The sequence below is a fragment of the Littorina saxatilis genome, linkage group LG8 (assembly GCF_037325665.1).
Source record: "Littorina saxatilis isolate snail1 linkage group LG8, US_GU_Lsax_2.0, whole genome shotgun sequence".
Taxonomy (NCBI): Eukaryota; Metazoa; Mollusca; class Gastropoda; order Littorinimorpha; family Littorinidae; genus Littorina; species Littorina saxatilis.
Window position 1 is genome coordinate 66,589,365 of NC_090252.1, and position 15,804 is coordinate 66,605,168.

The 15,804-nt window shown below is 42.7% G+C and overlaps 1 protein-coding gene across 1 annotated transcript in view; it reads right to left on the bottom strand.

The window, feature by feature from the left end:
- Nucleotides 1-5,214: 5,214 nt before the first annotated feature.
- LOC138974209 (uncharacterized) overlaps nucleotides 5,215-15,804 on the bottom strand; it is a 12,362-nt gene continuing 1,772 nt past the window's right edge. Inside the window, exons 3-4 of the mRNA XM_070346931.1 lie at nucleotides 10,019-10,129; nucleotides 5,215-6,267 (exon numbers count right to left, since the gene is read on the bottom strand). Coding sequence (XP_070203032.1) covers nucleotides 5,945-6,267; nucleotides 10,019-10,129 — 434 coding nt within the window. The 3' untranslated portion in view covers nucleotides 5,215-5,944. The remainder of the gene's footprint in view (nucleotides 6,268-10,018; nucleotides 10,130-15,804) is intronic.

Below are 15,804 nucleotides of genomic sequence, written 5' to 3' on the forward strand. Positions count from 1 at the left end.
GGAAAATACTTTCAATAAAAAAAATCTGCCTTCTTTGAGTTACTGATAACAAAGCGCGATATATATATGTATAGGTTACAACACGAGTGGTTTTTTATATGGCTTGTATTTCAGTCAAGACCCAGCGGATGAATATCATCGGGAGACACGAGCCTGTGGCGAGTGGCTCTCGATTGATATTCCCGCTGGGTCTTGACTGAAATACAAGCCATATAAAAAACCACGAGTGTTGTAATCTGTATATCCCATTCTACCATCAAACACAAAGTGTAGACTACTAGCGGCACTGTTGCGATCTGTGCAGGGTAAAACTGTTGCCAGCGAGACTTAGCCCTTTTGCAACCTTAAACTAAGTGACCGTCGCTGAAAAAATAAAACGAATGAGTGCATCGATAAGTACGCGGTAACACTACTTTCAGACCATTTAAAAGCTTTAAGTAAAGGTTCATAAGTTGCAAGAAAGTAATGAAGTCGAATAGAAATTAATTTAGTTGAAGCGCACAATTCTTTTGTTTTGCGTTTCAGGTCGGCAGAACGGGCGAAACGGGTTTGGGACCCATTTGGCTTACTCGATTCAGAATTGATTCCACGTTGTTTTTCTCGAACGTGTGTAATTAGGCTTATTGACAGAGAAGCAAATCTTAGGGAACAAATATGTAGGTTTAGATTTAACCATTTGATCCCTATTTGAAATGTATCTACGTGATAAACTGTTTTGCGAGTGTGTTTGCATGGATGAACTTAAACTGGTATGGGTGAGAGGAAAACGCGACCGACACGTCTGTCACCGCCGATTGATTGCATTTTGAAGGAATATGACTGGATTACGGAAAAATATGTGGACTTACTGCAGAGCCAGGCAAAAGAGTAGACTTGCTCGCAAAACACGTGAAACAGCCGATGTTTGATAGCTGAAGGCGCACACCAAAACACACTACCGACAGATTCTCAAAAGTCGTCTGCTAACGATGCAAGGGGAGGGTACTCGTGTTTTTGTTTTGGTTCGCTAGCATCTGGTTATCTTGTAAGTTGAATGTTCGTTTTTTTCGACCTGCATTGCTTTCATAATGAAAGAAACTTTTGCTTATTGCATCTCATACATCAGATCAGTTCTGAGATTCATTTTTGCGTGCAACTGATATGGTTTTCTGAGCCGTGCAATACGATTTTAGAACTTCATACAAATGTGTCACATTGTTCGGCGCGAGGTCAAAGGTCGGGAGGAAAGTAGTCCTTTGCCCAAATCGGAATCTGCACTATCATATATTTTTTGGAGTCCATGATGTATTTATTGAGCTATAAAAATACAACATATATACCCATACTGAAGTAACAGAGACAAAGAAGGGAGGTCATGGGATATAATTATATATGTGTGTCTGTGTTCTTGGGAGTCAATCAGTATGTGTTTGTGTTGGGGGGGGGGGGTTGAGGGGGGGGGGGGGTGGGGTGCGCGTGTATATTTTATTTCGTTAGAAACATGTACAGAATCATGTTCATGCTATGTATTAGGGGAAGGGCTCCTAATATGGACCACTTTTTGTTTCATGCTGATAACTAGGCTGTTTTCTTGCAGAGAAGTTTCATTTTGTGTTTGGTAGTCCTTCTCTCTTAGGTGAACCGTTAGGCCTAATTACAGTGTAATAGCTTTGATCGATATTCAGCAAAAATTAAATACAGAAAAAAATTACAAGTGGTCCATATTAGGAGCCTGGGCGCCTAATATGGACCAGTGAAGCGGCCTTCTCGAATCACTGTAAACAGCCCCATATACTTCAAAATAACATGATACAACTTGGTGGGCAAGTCAGACTAACTAAAATGCTTTAGATTTATCTGTTTCAGGTTGATGAGAGCATTATTTGAAGCACACCAGCCATGCGTTGCTCAGAATCACAATAGCCCGCTCAGAGAAAAGTCGCTCTGGATTGGTCTATGCAACGGGCTCACAACGAGGCAAATCGCTTCACGATGGCAACGAAGAAAGTACGATTGCTGCGAGATATGAAAAAAGTTGTACTTCTTAAACTAGTAGACGATTCGGTCAGTGAAATCGTCAGAGAGAATGTAATTATGATGGGAAATTTAGCTGGACCTTGAAAAGCGGTGGATCCCTCGGGTCACGTCGAAAACCAGGCCGAGAAGATCGAAACACGCTACACGGCATCGCAGTGTAAACACCGCCGCCATCTTGGATAACGCGGCGGGCAGTGGGCGAGCATATACCAAAGTCGCTCGCTGAGTGCTGCGCGAGCGCTTTCCTGCACTGCCCTAAGAAACGGCTTTTTGTCATTCGCACTGCGAGCGACCCGTGGCGAACCGCTCTGGGCAACTCGTCTCAGGAAACTGCGTCGGCACTTTTGATGTACGTCACAGAGAATGTCACTATTCTAGTCCATGGACAGTTCATCTAATTTTAGTTGTATCATGTTCGGTCTGAAATATTCTCGAGATTGAGTATTTACTATATAGGCCAGCGCTAGCGCGATTTGTATGTTAAAAAGCTTCTACTTTGAGTTCTGCTACGATGTGCAGTTGTATGTATGGAATGCATGTGGCTGGTTATGTGTGAGTATGTAAATAATTGTGTGTGTGTGTGTGTGTGTGTGTGAGTTGTGTCTGTGTGTGCATGACAGTGTAATGTACGTATGTATGCATGCATGGTGATGTGTGTCTGCATATGTGTCTGGTTGGTTTTTATTTTATTTTTACCGTGCCGTGCCAAGATGAAATCCTTTTGCAAAATTGGTGAATAAATATCTTGTATCTTGTATCTTGTAAAAAAATCCTCGAACTCAATTTGACGAGTTTTTGTCTGCTGCTGTGAAGACGGGCCACGTAGAATAAAAGAACACAACTATACGACATTTGAGACTTCGTCAATCTCAAGTGTCGTGTAACACGTTCCGACAATTTTTCCATTCCAAGTTTTTGGACAACGCGCGAGTAAAATGCCCTCCTTTTTGGAGCGCGAATCTATTGCTCGCCAAATAAACTGCGCCCTCCTTTTTGGAGCGCGAATCTTAAGAAATGTGATTTGATTGGCTAACTATTTTTACCAGCCAATCAATCCTTAACTTGAGCGCTCATTTTAGGCGCCCTCACTTATTTCGCCCTCCTTAAATGAGCGCTCCGTTTGGGCCTATTTGCCCCATAACGATAAGCTGCGCCCTCAATAAATGCGCGCTCCTTTTTGGAGCGCGAATCTATAGCTCCCCAAATAAACTGCGCCCTCCTTTTTGGAGCGCGAATCTTAAGAAATGTGATTTGATTGGCTAACTATTTTTACCAGCCAATCAATCCTTAACATGAGCGCTCATTTTAGGCGCCCTCACTTATTTCGCCCTCCTTAAATGAGCGCTCCGTTTGGGCCCATTTGCCCTCTCATAGTTTCCATCTGAGTGATCGACAAGAAGAAGAAGAAGAAAATATATGGATAGCGCGTCCCTTCTTATTGGCTATCAAAACATTGACGCCACCGGATCCGCCATCTTGAGACACCGTTCGATACAGCGAAAGAAGACTGCTGTCAACTCTCGAAACTACGATTATTTCCCTTTGACCTATTTGTCAGTGTGGTACGGTGCAGTAAGATAGCGGCACTCTGGTTACGCTGTTCCATTGGCTGTGCGCTATCCATTGTTTTCACATCAGTGTCATTAGTTGCATGTCCGTTTGAACGACGGCGAAAGCAGACGCAAGAGAGCAAATTCACGGTGTGTGTCAACTGATTCCGTTCATCCACCGGATGTTTCCGTTCATACGGCCTCATTTCCGTCACTTGCTTGGGGAAAACGTTGTGGTAAGTCGTGTGGGCAGCGCGCCTGTGTGATATTGAAAGAATAAGGTATGGACATGGTTGGGCTATGTGTACGATAAGTACCAAGGTGCTAGTAATCCTAATGATAACACTGACGGGCCGAACGTGGCAAAATTGCTTGATTTTTTAACATGTTCTTGTTTTTCTCGCTCTGTTATCGAATCTGACCCCTGATGATCACCAAAACCAATGCCTGTTACGACATTTCGCTCGAACAGAAGTTAATAGAACCCCATGGCTTTTGTACAATCACTCGTCTTTTGAAAACATGCAGATTCCGTTCATACACCATGCTTACGTTCGTACAAAAGTGCATGTTTCCGTTCGTACGAAAAGCGTTTCCGTTCATACACATTCGTTAGATCAGAGTGAAACGGGCCCCCAACTCCAAGTTCTGTGCATTCCAATCGTCTTCAAATAGCACAAAGTACGAATGCGTGTGATATTGGACCTATGTGAACCATAAGATGAATTGAATTGGCATAGTTTTGTGTCCGTTCGTACTGATTTTGACGGGAAAATGTGTCCGTTCGTACGCTTTTCAGTAATGTGTTCGGTGAGGGAGGTTTCTGGGTGTTTTGATAAAAACGAAGTCAGTCCTTTTTACATTTAGTCAAGTTTTGACTAAATGAGAAGGATTGTTCAGGCAGAGTTTTCAGTTCGTGACACCGGCGTCGTGGTTGTAATGGAGATCTGGTGGAAAGACTGCGATACTTGAAACATTACACACAAAATGTTAAAAAAAATCCAAGAGCAACACACTTTTACAAGTTGAAGAAAAAGTACAGCCATGTTTTGCCTAAAAACAATAAAGACAATTTATGGAGAGAAAAAAAGAGAAAAAAACCAAAACATAGCCTACATAATTGTCAATATTGATCACAGATAAGATAAGATGCTGTAAGCTGCCTGCTTCATGTCGTACGAACGGATTCAGGCTTGCTCTATATTTATGTGTACACAAAGCTTCATGACGCCAGTTTCTCCAAGTCAACTGACTTGCTTGTCTTAGATTGAGCCTGGTTAATTGCGCCAGTGTCTCTGAATCAATGGACTCGCTAATCTTAGACTGACACAAGCTTCATGACGCCAGTGTCTCTGATACAATGGTCTCGCTTGTCAAAGACTTTGTACTGACATTCACAAATAACTATGGAATTGGCCAACAGAACACACACACACACACACACACACACACACACACACACACACACACACACACACACACGAACGCGCGCAAGAACGCAAGCACGGACGCACACACACACACACGCACGCACACACACGCACCCACCCACACACACACCCACGAACACAAACACCGAACAAACACACACACAAACACACACACACACACACACAGTGAACTCACTTGACTTAGGTTTGATCCCAGTTTATTGCGCCAGTGTCTCTGAATCCGTGGACTTGCATAACGCTAAGCCTGCGTCACAATCGTGCATTTACAACTGTTCATCACGGGTGACACACCTTGCATGTAAGCATGTTCATTACTGGTGACACACCGTGCATTGACAAATGTTCATCACTGGTGACACATCGTGCATTGACAAATGTTCATCACTGGTGACACACCGTGCACTGAAAATGGTTCATCACTGGTGACACACCGTGCATTGACAAATGGTCATCACTGATGACACGCCGTGCATTGACAAATGGTCATCACTGGTGACACACCGTGCATTGACAAATGGTCATCACTGGTGACACACCGTGCATTAACAAATGGTCATCACTGGTGACACACCGTGCATTGACAAATGGTCATCACTGATGACACGCCGTGCATTGACAAATGGTCATCACTGGTAACACACCGTGCATTGACAAATGGTCATCACTGGTGACACACCGTGCATTGACAAATGGTCATCACTGGTGACACACCGTGCATTGACAAATGGTCATCACTGGTGACACACCGTGCATTGACAAGTTGTCAACCCTCAGAGTTGCCCTGCTTAAAAACTTTTTATCAGTGTACTCGTTTGTGGACACTGCAGACTCTAAAGACTCTGTGGGGCTGCTTGCAGTCTGAACTGCTGTTGATAGGCCCTTCAGTGGCGCACGGTCGCCTCTCATTTCAGTCTGTTTCACTATCGCTCATGTTATGGACTGGCTTGAGCTGTCTTCAGACTCGTTGGGATCGTATTTAGTCTTTTGGGGATTGTCTTCAATTGCCACTGACACATCCTTCACTGACGCTCGATCCTTTCTGGGCGATGTCATGTCTGGATCGTTGTCATCCGAGTCACTGCTTTTGTCAGAACGTCGTTCCGCTGATCCGCAGCCGACAACTTCCAGAATGCTGAGTGCAGTGGAGGTGTTACTGCAGCACCAGCACAACCAGCTTAACAGAGCGGCCAAACCCGGGACACCGACTCCCAGCGCTATGGCCAAAGTGTTGTCCTTCTTTTCCTGAGGTGCTGGGGAGAAAAATAAACAGCTCTGTAAAAAGAACGTGCTTAATTATTACCCTTTCACCCCCAATACAATATCAAAACACAAGAAAGGTAGGTTGTTGGAACATTTGTTACTAGAGGAATACCCGGCTTCGCCGGGGGTGAATCGCGAGACAGAGACAGACAGCGTGGCGGTTCACCACAATCACCTTTGAAGGCGAAGTCCTGTCAAACGGGATTGAAAATTTTAGAGCTTATTTCTTAGCCCTATATTATCTGTTGTGGCTTCTCAAATGCCAGAACAGACAGACAGACAAAAGCCGCTAGACCCCATCACAAACAGAACTCTACAATCCACAGGTTTTGCCCACACACAAACACACACACACACACACACACACACACACACACACACACACACACAGAGAAGCCGTATATGTATAGGTTACAACACGAGTGGTTTTTTATATGGCTTGTATTTCAGTCAAGACCCAGCGGATGAATATCATCGGGAGACACGAGCCTTTGGCGAGTGGCTCTCGATTGATATTCCCGCTGGGTCTTGACTGAAATACAAGCCATATAAAAAACCACGAGTGTTGTAATCTGTATATCCCATTCTACCATCAAACACAAAGTGTAGACTACTAGCGGCACTGTTGCGATCTGTGGAGTGTGAAACAGTGTTTTCAGCGAGACTTGGCCTTTTTGCAACCTTAAACTAAGTGACCGTCGCTGAAAAAATAAAACGAATGAGTGCATCTATAAGTACGCGGTAACACTACTTTCAGACCGTTTAAAAGCTTTAAGTAAAGGTTCATAAGTTGCAAGAAAGTAATGAAGTCGTATAGAAATCCATTTAGTTGAAGCGCACAATTCTTTTGCGTTTCAGGTCGGCGGAACGGGGAAACCGGTTTGGCCCCCATTTGGCTTACTCGACTCGATTCAGAATCGATTCCACATTGTTTTTTTCGAACGCATTATTATACAATTAGTCTTATTGACAGAGAAGCAAATTTTAGGGAACACATATGTAGATTTAACCATTTGCTCTCTATTTGAAATGTATCTACATGTTTTGCGAGTGTGTTTGCATGAACCTAAACTGGTATGGGTGCGAGGAAAACAGGACCCAAGTCTGTCACCGCCGCTTGATTGCATTTTGAAAGAATATGACTGGATTACGGAAAAATACACACATGTTAAGTTCTTAGATACCTTCATCGCCAATGTGGACTTACTGCAGAGCCAGGCAAAAGAGTAGACTTGCTCGCAAAACACGTGAAACAGCTGATGATAGCGAAGCCCAACCGTGCCAGGTAAGGACGGTCTGACAGATTCTCAAAAGTCGTCTGCTAACGAAGCAAGGGGAGGGTACTCGTGTTTTTGTTTTGGTTCGCTAGCATCTGGTTATCTTGTAAGTTGAATGTTCGTTTTTTCCCACCTGCATTGCTTTCATAATGAAAGAAACGTTTGCTTATTGCATCTCATACATCAGATCAGTTCTGAGATTCATTTTTGCGTGCAACTGATATGGTTTTCTGAGCCGTGCAATACGATTTTGGAACTTCATACAAATGTGTCACATTGTTCGGCGCGAGGTCAAAGGTCGGGAGCAAAGTAGTTCTTCGCCCAAATCGGAATCTGCACTATCATATATTTTTTTGAGTCCATGATGTATTTATTGAGCTATAAAAATACAACATATATACCCATACTGAAGTAACAGAGACAAAGAAGGGAGGTCATGGGATATATTTATATATATATATCTATATCTATAAATATATAGAGATAGGTGACAGTGTATTTTTCGCGTGGCTATAAATTGATTCGACCTTTTCACTTTGACAGTAAGAACAACTTACGGGTGCAAGGGAAGCGTTCTGGACAGCGCAGTGACATTCTAAAAATAGTAACGTAGAAACGGGAATATGGATTGAAGCCACACGAAGGAAGGGAGATAAACGGGGTGAATCGCGAGACAGAGACGGACAGCGTGGCGGTTCACCACAATCACCTTTGAAGGCGAAGTCCTGTCAAACGGGATTGAGAATTTTAGAGCTTATTTCTTAGCCCTATATTATCTGTTGTGGCTTCTCAAATGCCAGAACATACAGACAAACAAAAGCCGCTAGACCCCATCACAAACAGAACTCTACAATCCACAGGTTTTGCCCACACACAAACACACACACACACACACACACACACACACACACACACACACATACACATACACACACACGCACACACACAGCGCAAACACACACATACACACACACACACACGCACACACAGAGAAGCCGTATATATTTATATATATCTATATCTATAAATATATAGAGATAGGTGACAGTGTATTTTTCGCGTGGCTATAAATTGATTCGACTTTTTCACTTTGACAGTAAGAACAACTTACGGGTGCAAGGGAAGCGTTCTGGACAGCGCAGTGACATTCTAAAAATAGTAACGTAGAAACGGGAATATGGATTGAAGCCACACGAAGGAAGGGAGATAAACGGGGTGAATCGCGAGACAGAGACGGACAGCGTGGCGATTCACCACAATCACCTTTGAAGGCGAAGTCCTGTCAAACGGGATTGAGAATTTTAGAGCTTATTTCTTAGCCCTATATTATCTGTTGTGGCTTCTCAAATGCCAGAACATACAGACAGACAAAAGCCGCTAGACCCCATCACAAACAGAACTCTAAAATCCACAGGTGTTGCTTACACACACACACAAACACACACACACACAGAGAAGCCGTATATATATATATATATATGTATATCTATATCTATAAATATATAGAGATAGGTGACAGTGTATTTTTCGCGTGGCTATACATTGATTCGACCTTTTCACTTTGACAGTAAGAACAACTTACGGGTGCAAGGGAAGCGTTCTGGACAGCGCAGTGACATTCTAAAAATAGTAACGTAGAAACGGGAATATGGATTGAAGCCACACGAAGGAAGGGAGATAAACGCAAAACACTGGAGAATGGTGAAATGAACAGAAAAACCAAAATCGGTTCAGCGCTGCGCGCTGAGAGCACGTGTTGAAATATCTCATCGATGATATTGTGTCCGGGGTTTAGCTGAATACGGTGTCCAAATTTGAAAAAGATCCACCGAGAACTTTGGCGTTGTGATGTGGTCTAGCGGCTTTGGTGTGTCGGTATGGGGGCCCGGGTAGCTGAGGTGGAACCAAAATCGGTTCAGCGCTGCACGCTGAGAGCACGTGTTGAAATATCGACCAGGTTGTGTCCTGTCCCGGGTGTACCTGAATATGCCCACCAAATTTGAAGCAGATCCATCGAGAACTTTGGCCGTGCATCGCGCACACACATACACACACACACAGACAGACAGACAGACACAAGTCGTATATATATATAGATTGACAAAACAATACATTCACTGTATTGAAAGTATTGTTTGGTCAATAACAAACGTTCCAACAACCTACCTTTCTTGTTTTTTTATTCTGAATTTTGGAACGTTGGCAGTCTCTATGTTTTTGGATTCACCAATACTATAGCCAAGAATTTCAAATGTTACGTAGATTTCCATTGGTCAATTGGGCAAAACTGAGCTCATTGCAAAAGGGATATCGACGACATTTTCGGGTAAAATCTGTAATCCTTAACTACCTGTTGCAGAGCGCAAACCGAACAACTATGGCAGACACCCATAACTCTGTTAACGCAATCAAAAATCCATTCTGAGTGAGGCTTTTAGTAATAAGTGTGTATCGCTGGACGTACGTGGAATTCGTGTGCAGTTGCCTAGCTCCCTTCCACACACTCCCCCCACGCAGTCAGAGGGACACGTCTCGTTGCACTTTTCCCCCGTTATACCTGGCCTGCAGTCTGGGGCTGCAAAAGTCAACGAAACAGATACAGTCAGAGAAGACACAGACAGAGGAAGACAACGAACAGATACAGACAGAGGGGGACACAATCGGACAAAGAGGCAACATGCAAAGACAAAGAGAAAACAAACCAAACACGTGCAGAGAGAAAACAAAGATACACAGGTAGAGAGGAAACAGTAGAGAGGAAACAGATACAGGCAGAGATAAAGCAGATGCATGAAAATATGAAACAGGAGAGAAGCAATATTAACTGACAAAGGCAGAGAGTAGACAGACTCAGGTAAAAAGTAAACAGCAAAGAGGAAACAGACACAGGGAGAGAAAACAAGATACAAAGAGGAAACATACACAGGAAGAGAAAACACGATACAAAGAGGAAACAGACACAGGGAGAGAAAACAAGATACAAAGAGGAAACAGACACAGGGAGAGGAAACAAGATACAAAGAGGAAACAGACACAGGGAGAGAAAACAAGATACAAAGAGGAAACATACACAGGAAGAGAAAACCAGATACACAGAGGAAACAGACACAGGGAGAGAAAACAAGATACAAAGAGGAAACAGACACAGGGAGAGGAAACAAGATACAAAGAGGAAACAGACACAGGGAGATAAAACAAGATACAAAGAGGAAACAGACACAGGGAGAGAAAGCAAGATACAAAGAGGAAACAGACACAGGGAGAGAAAACAAGATACAAAGAGGAAACAGACACAGGGAGAGAAAACAAGATACACAGAGGAAACAGACACAGGGAGAGAAAGCAAGATACAAAGAGGAAACAGACACAGGGAGAGAAAACAAGATACAAAGAGGAAACAGACACAGGGAGAGAAAACAAGATACAAAGAGGAAACAGACACAGGGAGAGAAAACAAGTTACAAAGAGGAAACAGACACAGGGAGAGAAAACAAGATACAAAGAGGAAACAGACACAGGGAGAGAAAACAAGATACAAAGAGGAAACAGACACAGGGAGAGGAAACAAGATACAAAGAGGAAACAGACACAGGGAGAGAAAACAAGATACAAAGAGGAAACAGACACAGGGAGAGAAAACAAGATACAAAGAGGAAACAGACACAGGGAGAGAAAACAAGATACAAAGAGGAAACAGACACAGGGAGAGAAAACAAGATACAGAGAGGAAACAGACACAGGGAGAGAAAACAAGATACAAAGAGGAAACAGACACAGGGAGAGAAAACAAGATACAAAGAGGAAACAGACACAGGGAGAGAAAACAAGATACAAAGAGGAAACAAACACAGGGAGAGAAAACAAGATACAAAGAGGAAACAGACACAGGGAGAGAAAACAAGATACAGAGAGGAAACAGACACAGGGAGAGAAAACAAGATACAAAGAGGAAACAGACACAGGGAGAGAAAACAAGATACAAAGAGGAAACAGACACAGGGAGAGAAAACAAGATACAGAGAGGAAACAGACACAGGGAGAGAAAACAAGATACAAAGAGGAAACAGACACAGGGAGAGAAAACAAGATACAAAGAGGAAACAGACACAGGGAGAGAAAACAAGATACAAAGAGGAAACAGACACAGGGAGAGAAAACAAGATACAAAGAGGAAACAGACACAGGGAGAGAAAACAAGATACAGAGAGGAAACAGACACAGGGAGAGAAAACAAGATACAAAGAGGAAACAGACACAGGGAGAGAAAACAAGATACAAAGAGGAAACAGACACAGGGAGAGAAAACAAGATACAAAGAGAAAGCAGACACAGGGAGAGAAAACACGATACACAGAGGAAACAGACACAGGGAGAGAAAACAAGATACAAGGAGGAAACAGCCACAGGGAGAGAAAACAAGATACAAAGAGGAAACAGACACAGGGAGAGAAAACAAGATACAAAGAGGAAACAGACACAGGGAGAGAAAACAAGATACAAAGAGGAAACAGACACAGGGAGATAAAACAAGATACAAAGAGGAAACAGACACAGGGAGAGAAAACAAGATACAGAGAGGAAACAGACACAGGGAGAGAAAACAAGATACAAAGAGGAAACAGACACAGGGAGAGAAAACAAGATACAAAGAGGAAACAGACACAGGGAGAGAAAACATGATACAAAGAGGAAACAGACACAGGGAGAGAAAACAAGATACAAAGAGGAAACAGACACAGGGAGAGAAAACAAGATACAAAGAGGAAACAGACACAGGGAGAGAAAACAAGATACAGAGAGGAAACAGACACAGGGAGAGAAAACAAGATACAAGGAGGAAACAGACACAGGGAGAGAAAACAAGATACAAAGAGGAAACAGACACAGGGAGAGAAAACAAGATACAAAGAGGAAACAGACACAGGGAGAGAAAACAAGATACAAAGAGGAAACAGGCACAGGGAGAGAAAACAAGATACAAAGAGGAAACAGACACAGGGAGAGGAAACAAGATACAAAGAGGAAACAGACACAGGGAGAGAAAACAAGATACAAAGAGGAAACAGACACAGGGAGAGAAAACAAGATACACAGAGGAAACAGACACAGGGAGAGAAAACAAGATACAAAGAGGAAACAGACACAGGGAGAGAAAACACGATACACAGAGGAAAGAGACATAGGGAGAGAAAACAAGATACAAAGAGGAAACAGACACAGGGAGAGAAAACAAGATACACAGAGGAAACAGACACAGGGAGAGAAAACAAGATACAAAGAGGAAACAGACACAGGGAGAGAAAACACGATACACAGAGGAAACAGACATAGGGAGAGAAAACAAGATACAAGGAGGAAACAGACACAGGGAGAGAAAACAAGATACAAAGAGTAAACAGACACAGGGAGAGAAAACAAGATACAAAGAGGAAACAGACACAGGGAGAGAAAACAAGATACAAAGAGGAAACAGGCACAGGGAGAGAAAACATGATACAAAGAGGAAACAGGCACAGGGAGAGAAAACAAGATACAAAGAGGAAACAGGCACAGGGAGAGAAAACAAGATACAAAGAGGAAACAGACACAGGGAGAGAAAACAAGATACAAAGAGGAAACATACACAGGGAGAGAAAACATGATACAAAGAGGAAACAGACACAGGGAGAGGAAACAAGATACAAAGAGGAAACAGACACAGGGAGAGAAAACAAGATACAAAGAGGAAACAGACACCTGGAGAGAAAACAAGATACAAAGAGGAAACAGACACAGGGAGAGAAAACAAGATACAAAGAGGAAACAGACACAGGGAGAGAAAACAAGATACAAAGAGGAAACAGACACAGGGAGAGAAAACAAGATACACAGAGGAAACAGACACAGGGAGAGAAAACAAGATACACAGAGGAAACAGACACAGGGAGATAAAACAACATACAAAGAGGAAACAGACACAGGGAGAGAAAACAAGATACAAAGAGGAAACAGACACAGGGAGAGAAAACAAGATACAAAGAGGAAACAGACACAGGGAGAGAAAACAAGATACAAAGAGGAAACAGACACAGGGAGAGGAAACAAGATACACAGAGGAAACAGACACAGGGAGAGAAAACAAGATACAAAGAGGAAACAGACACAGGGAGATAAAACAAGATACAAAAAGGAAACAGACACAGGGAGAGAAAACAAGATACAAAGAGGAAACAGACACAGGGAGAGAAAACAAGATACAAAGAGGAAACAGACACAGGGAGAGAAAACAAGATACAAAGAGGAAACAGACACAGGGAGAGAAAACAAGATACAAAGAGGAAACAGACACAGGGAGAGAAAACAAGATACACAGAGGAAACAGACACAGGGAGAGAAAACAAGATACAAAGAGGAAAAAGACACAGGGAGAGAAAACAAGATACAAAGAGGAAACAGACACAGGGAGAGAAAACAAGATACAAAGAGGAAACAGACACAGGGAGAGAAAACAAGATACACAGAGGAAAAAGACACAGGGAGAGAAAACAAGATACAAAGAGGAAACAGACACAGGGAGAGAAAACAAGATACAAAGAGGAAACAGACACAGGGAGAGAAAACAAGATACAAAGAGGAAACAGACACAGGGAGAGAAAACAAGATACAAAGAGGAAACAGACACAGGGAGAGAAAACAAGATACAAAGAGGAAAAAGACACAGGGAGAGAAAACAAGATACAAAGAGGAAACAGACACAGGGAGAGAAAACAAGATACAAAGAGGAAACAGACACAGGGAGAGAAAACAAGATACACAGAGGAAAAAGACACAGGGAGAGAAAACAAGATACAAAGAGGAAACAGACACAGGGAGAGAAAACAAGATACAAAGAGGAAACAGACACAGGGAGAGAAAACAAGATACAAAGAGGAAACAGACACAGGGAGAGAAAACAAGATACAAAGAGGAAACAGCCACAGGGAGAGAAAACAAGATACAAAGAGGAAACAGACACAGGGAGAGAAAACAAGATACAAAGAGGAAAAAGACACAGGGAGAGAAAACAAGATACAAAGAGGAAACAGACACAGGGAGAGAAAACAAGATACAAAGAGGAAACAGACACAGGGAGAGAAAACAAGATACACAGAGGAAAAAGACACAGGGAGAGAAAACAAGATACAAAGAGGAAACAGACACAGGGAGAGAAAACAAGATACAAAGAGGAAACAGACACAGGGAGAGAAAACAAGATACAAAGAGGAAACAGACACAGGGAGAGAAAACAAGATACACAGAGGAAAAAGACACAGGGAGAGAAAACAAGATACAAAGAGGAAACAGACACAGGGAGAGAAAACAAGATACAAAGAGGAAACAGACACAGGGAGAGAAAACAAGATACAAAGAGGAAACAGACACAGGGAGAGAAAACAAGATACAAAGAGGAAACAGACACAGGGAGAGAAAACAAGATACAAAGAGGAAACAGACACAGGGAGAGAAAACAAGATACAAAGAGGAAACAGACACAGGGAGAGAAAACAAGATACAAAGAGGAAACAGCCACAGGGAGAGAAAACAAGATACAAAGAGGAAACAGACACAGGGAGAGAAAACAAGATACACAGAGGAAACAGACACAGGGAGAGAAAACAAGATACAAGGAGGAAACAGACACAGGGAGAGAAAACAAGATACAAAGAGGAAACAGACACAGGGAGAGAAAACAAAATACACAGAGGAAACAGACACAGGGAGAGAAAACAAGATACAAAGAGGAAACAGACACAGGGAGAGAAAACAAGATACAAAGAGGAAACAGACACAGGGAGAGAAAACAAGATACACAGAGGAAACAGACACAGGGAGAGAAAACAAAGAGGAAACAGCCACAGGGAGAGAAAACAAAATACACAGAGGAAACAGACACAGGGAGAGAAAACAAGATACAAAGAGGAAACAGCCACAGGGAGAGAAAACAAAATACACAGAGGAAACAGACACAGGGAGAGAAAACAAGATACAAAGAGGAAACAGACACAGGGAGAGAAAACAAGATACAAGGAGGAAACAGCCACAGGGAGAGAAAACAAGATACAAAGAGGAAACAGCCACAGGGAGAGAAAACAAAATACACAGAGGAAACAGACACAGGGAGAGAAAACAAGATACACAGAGGAAACAGACACAGGGAGAGAAAACCAGATACAAGGAGGAAACAGACACAGGGAGAGAAAACAAGATACAAAGAGGAAACAGACACAGGGA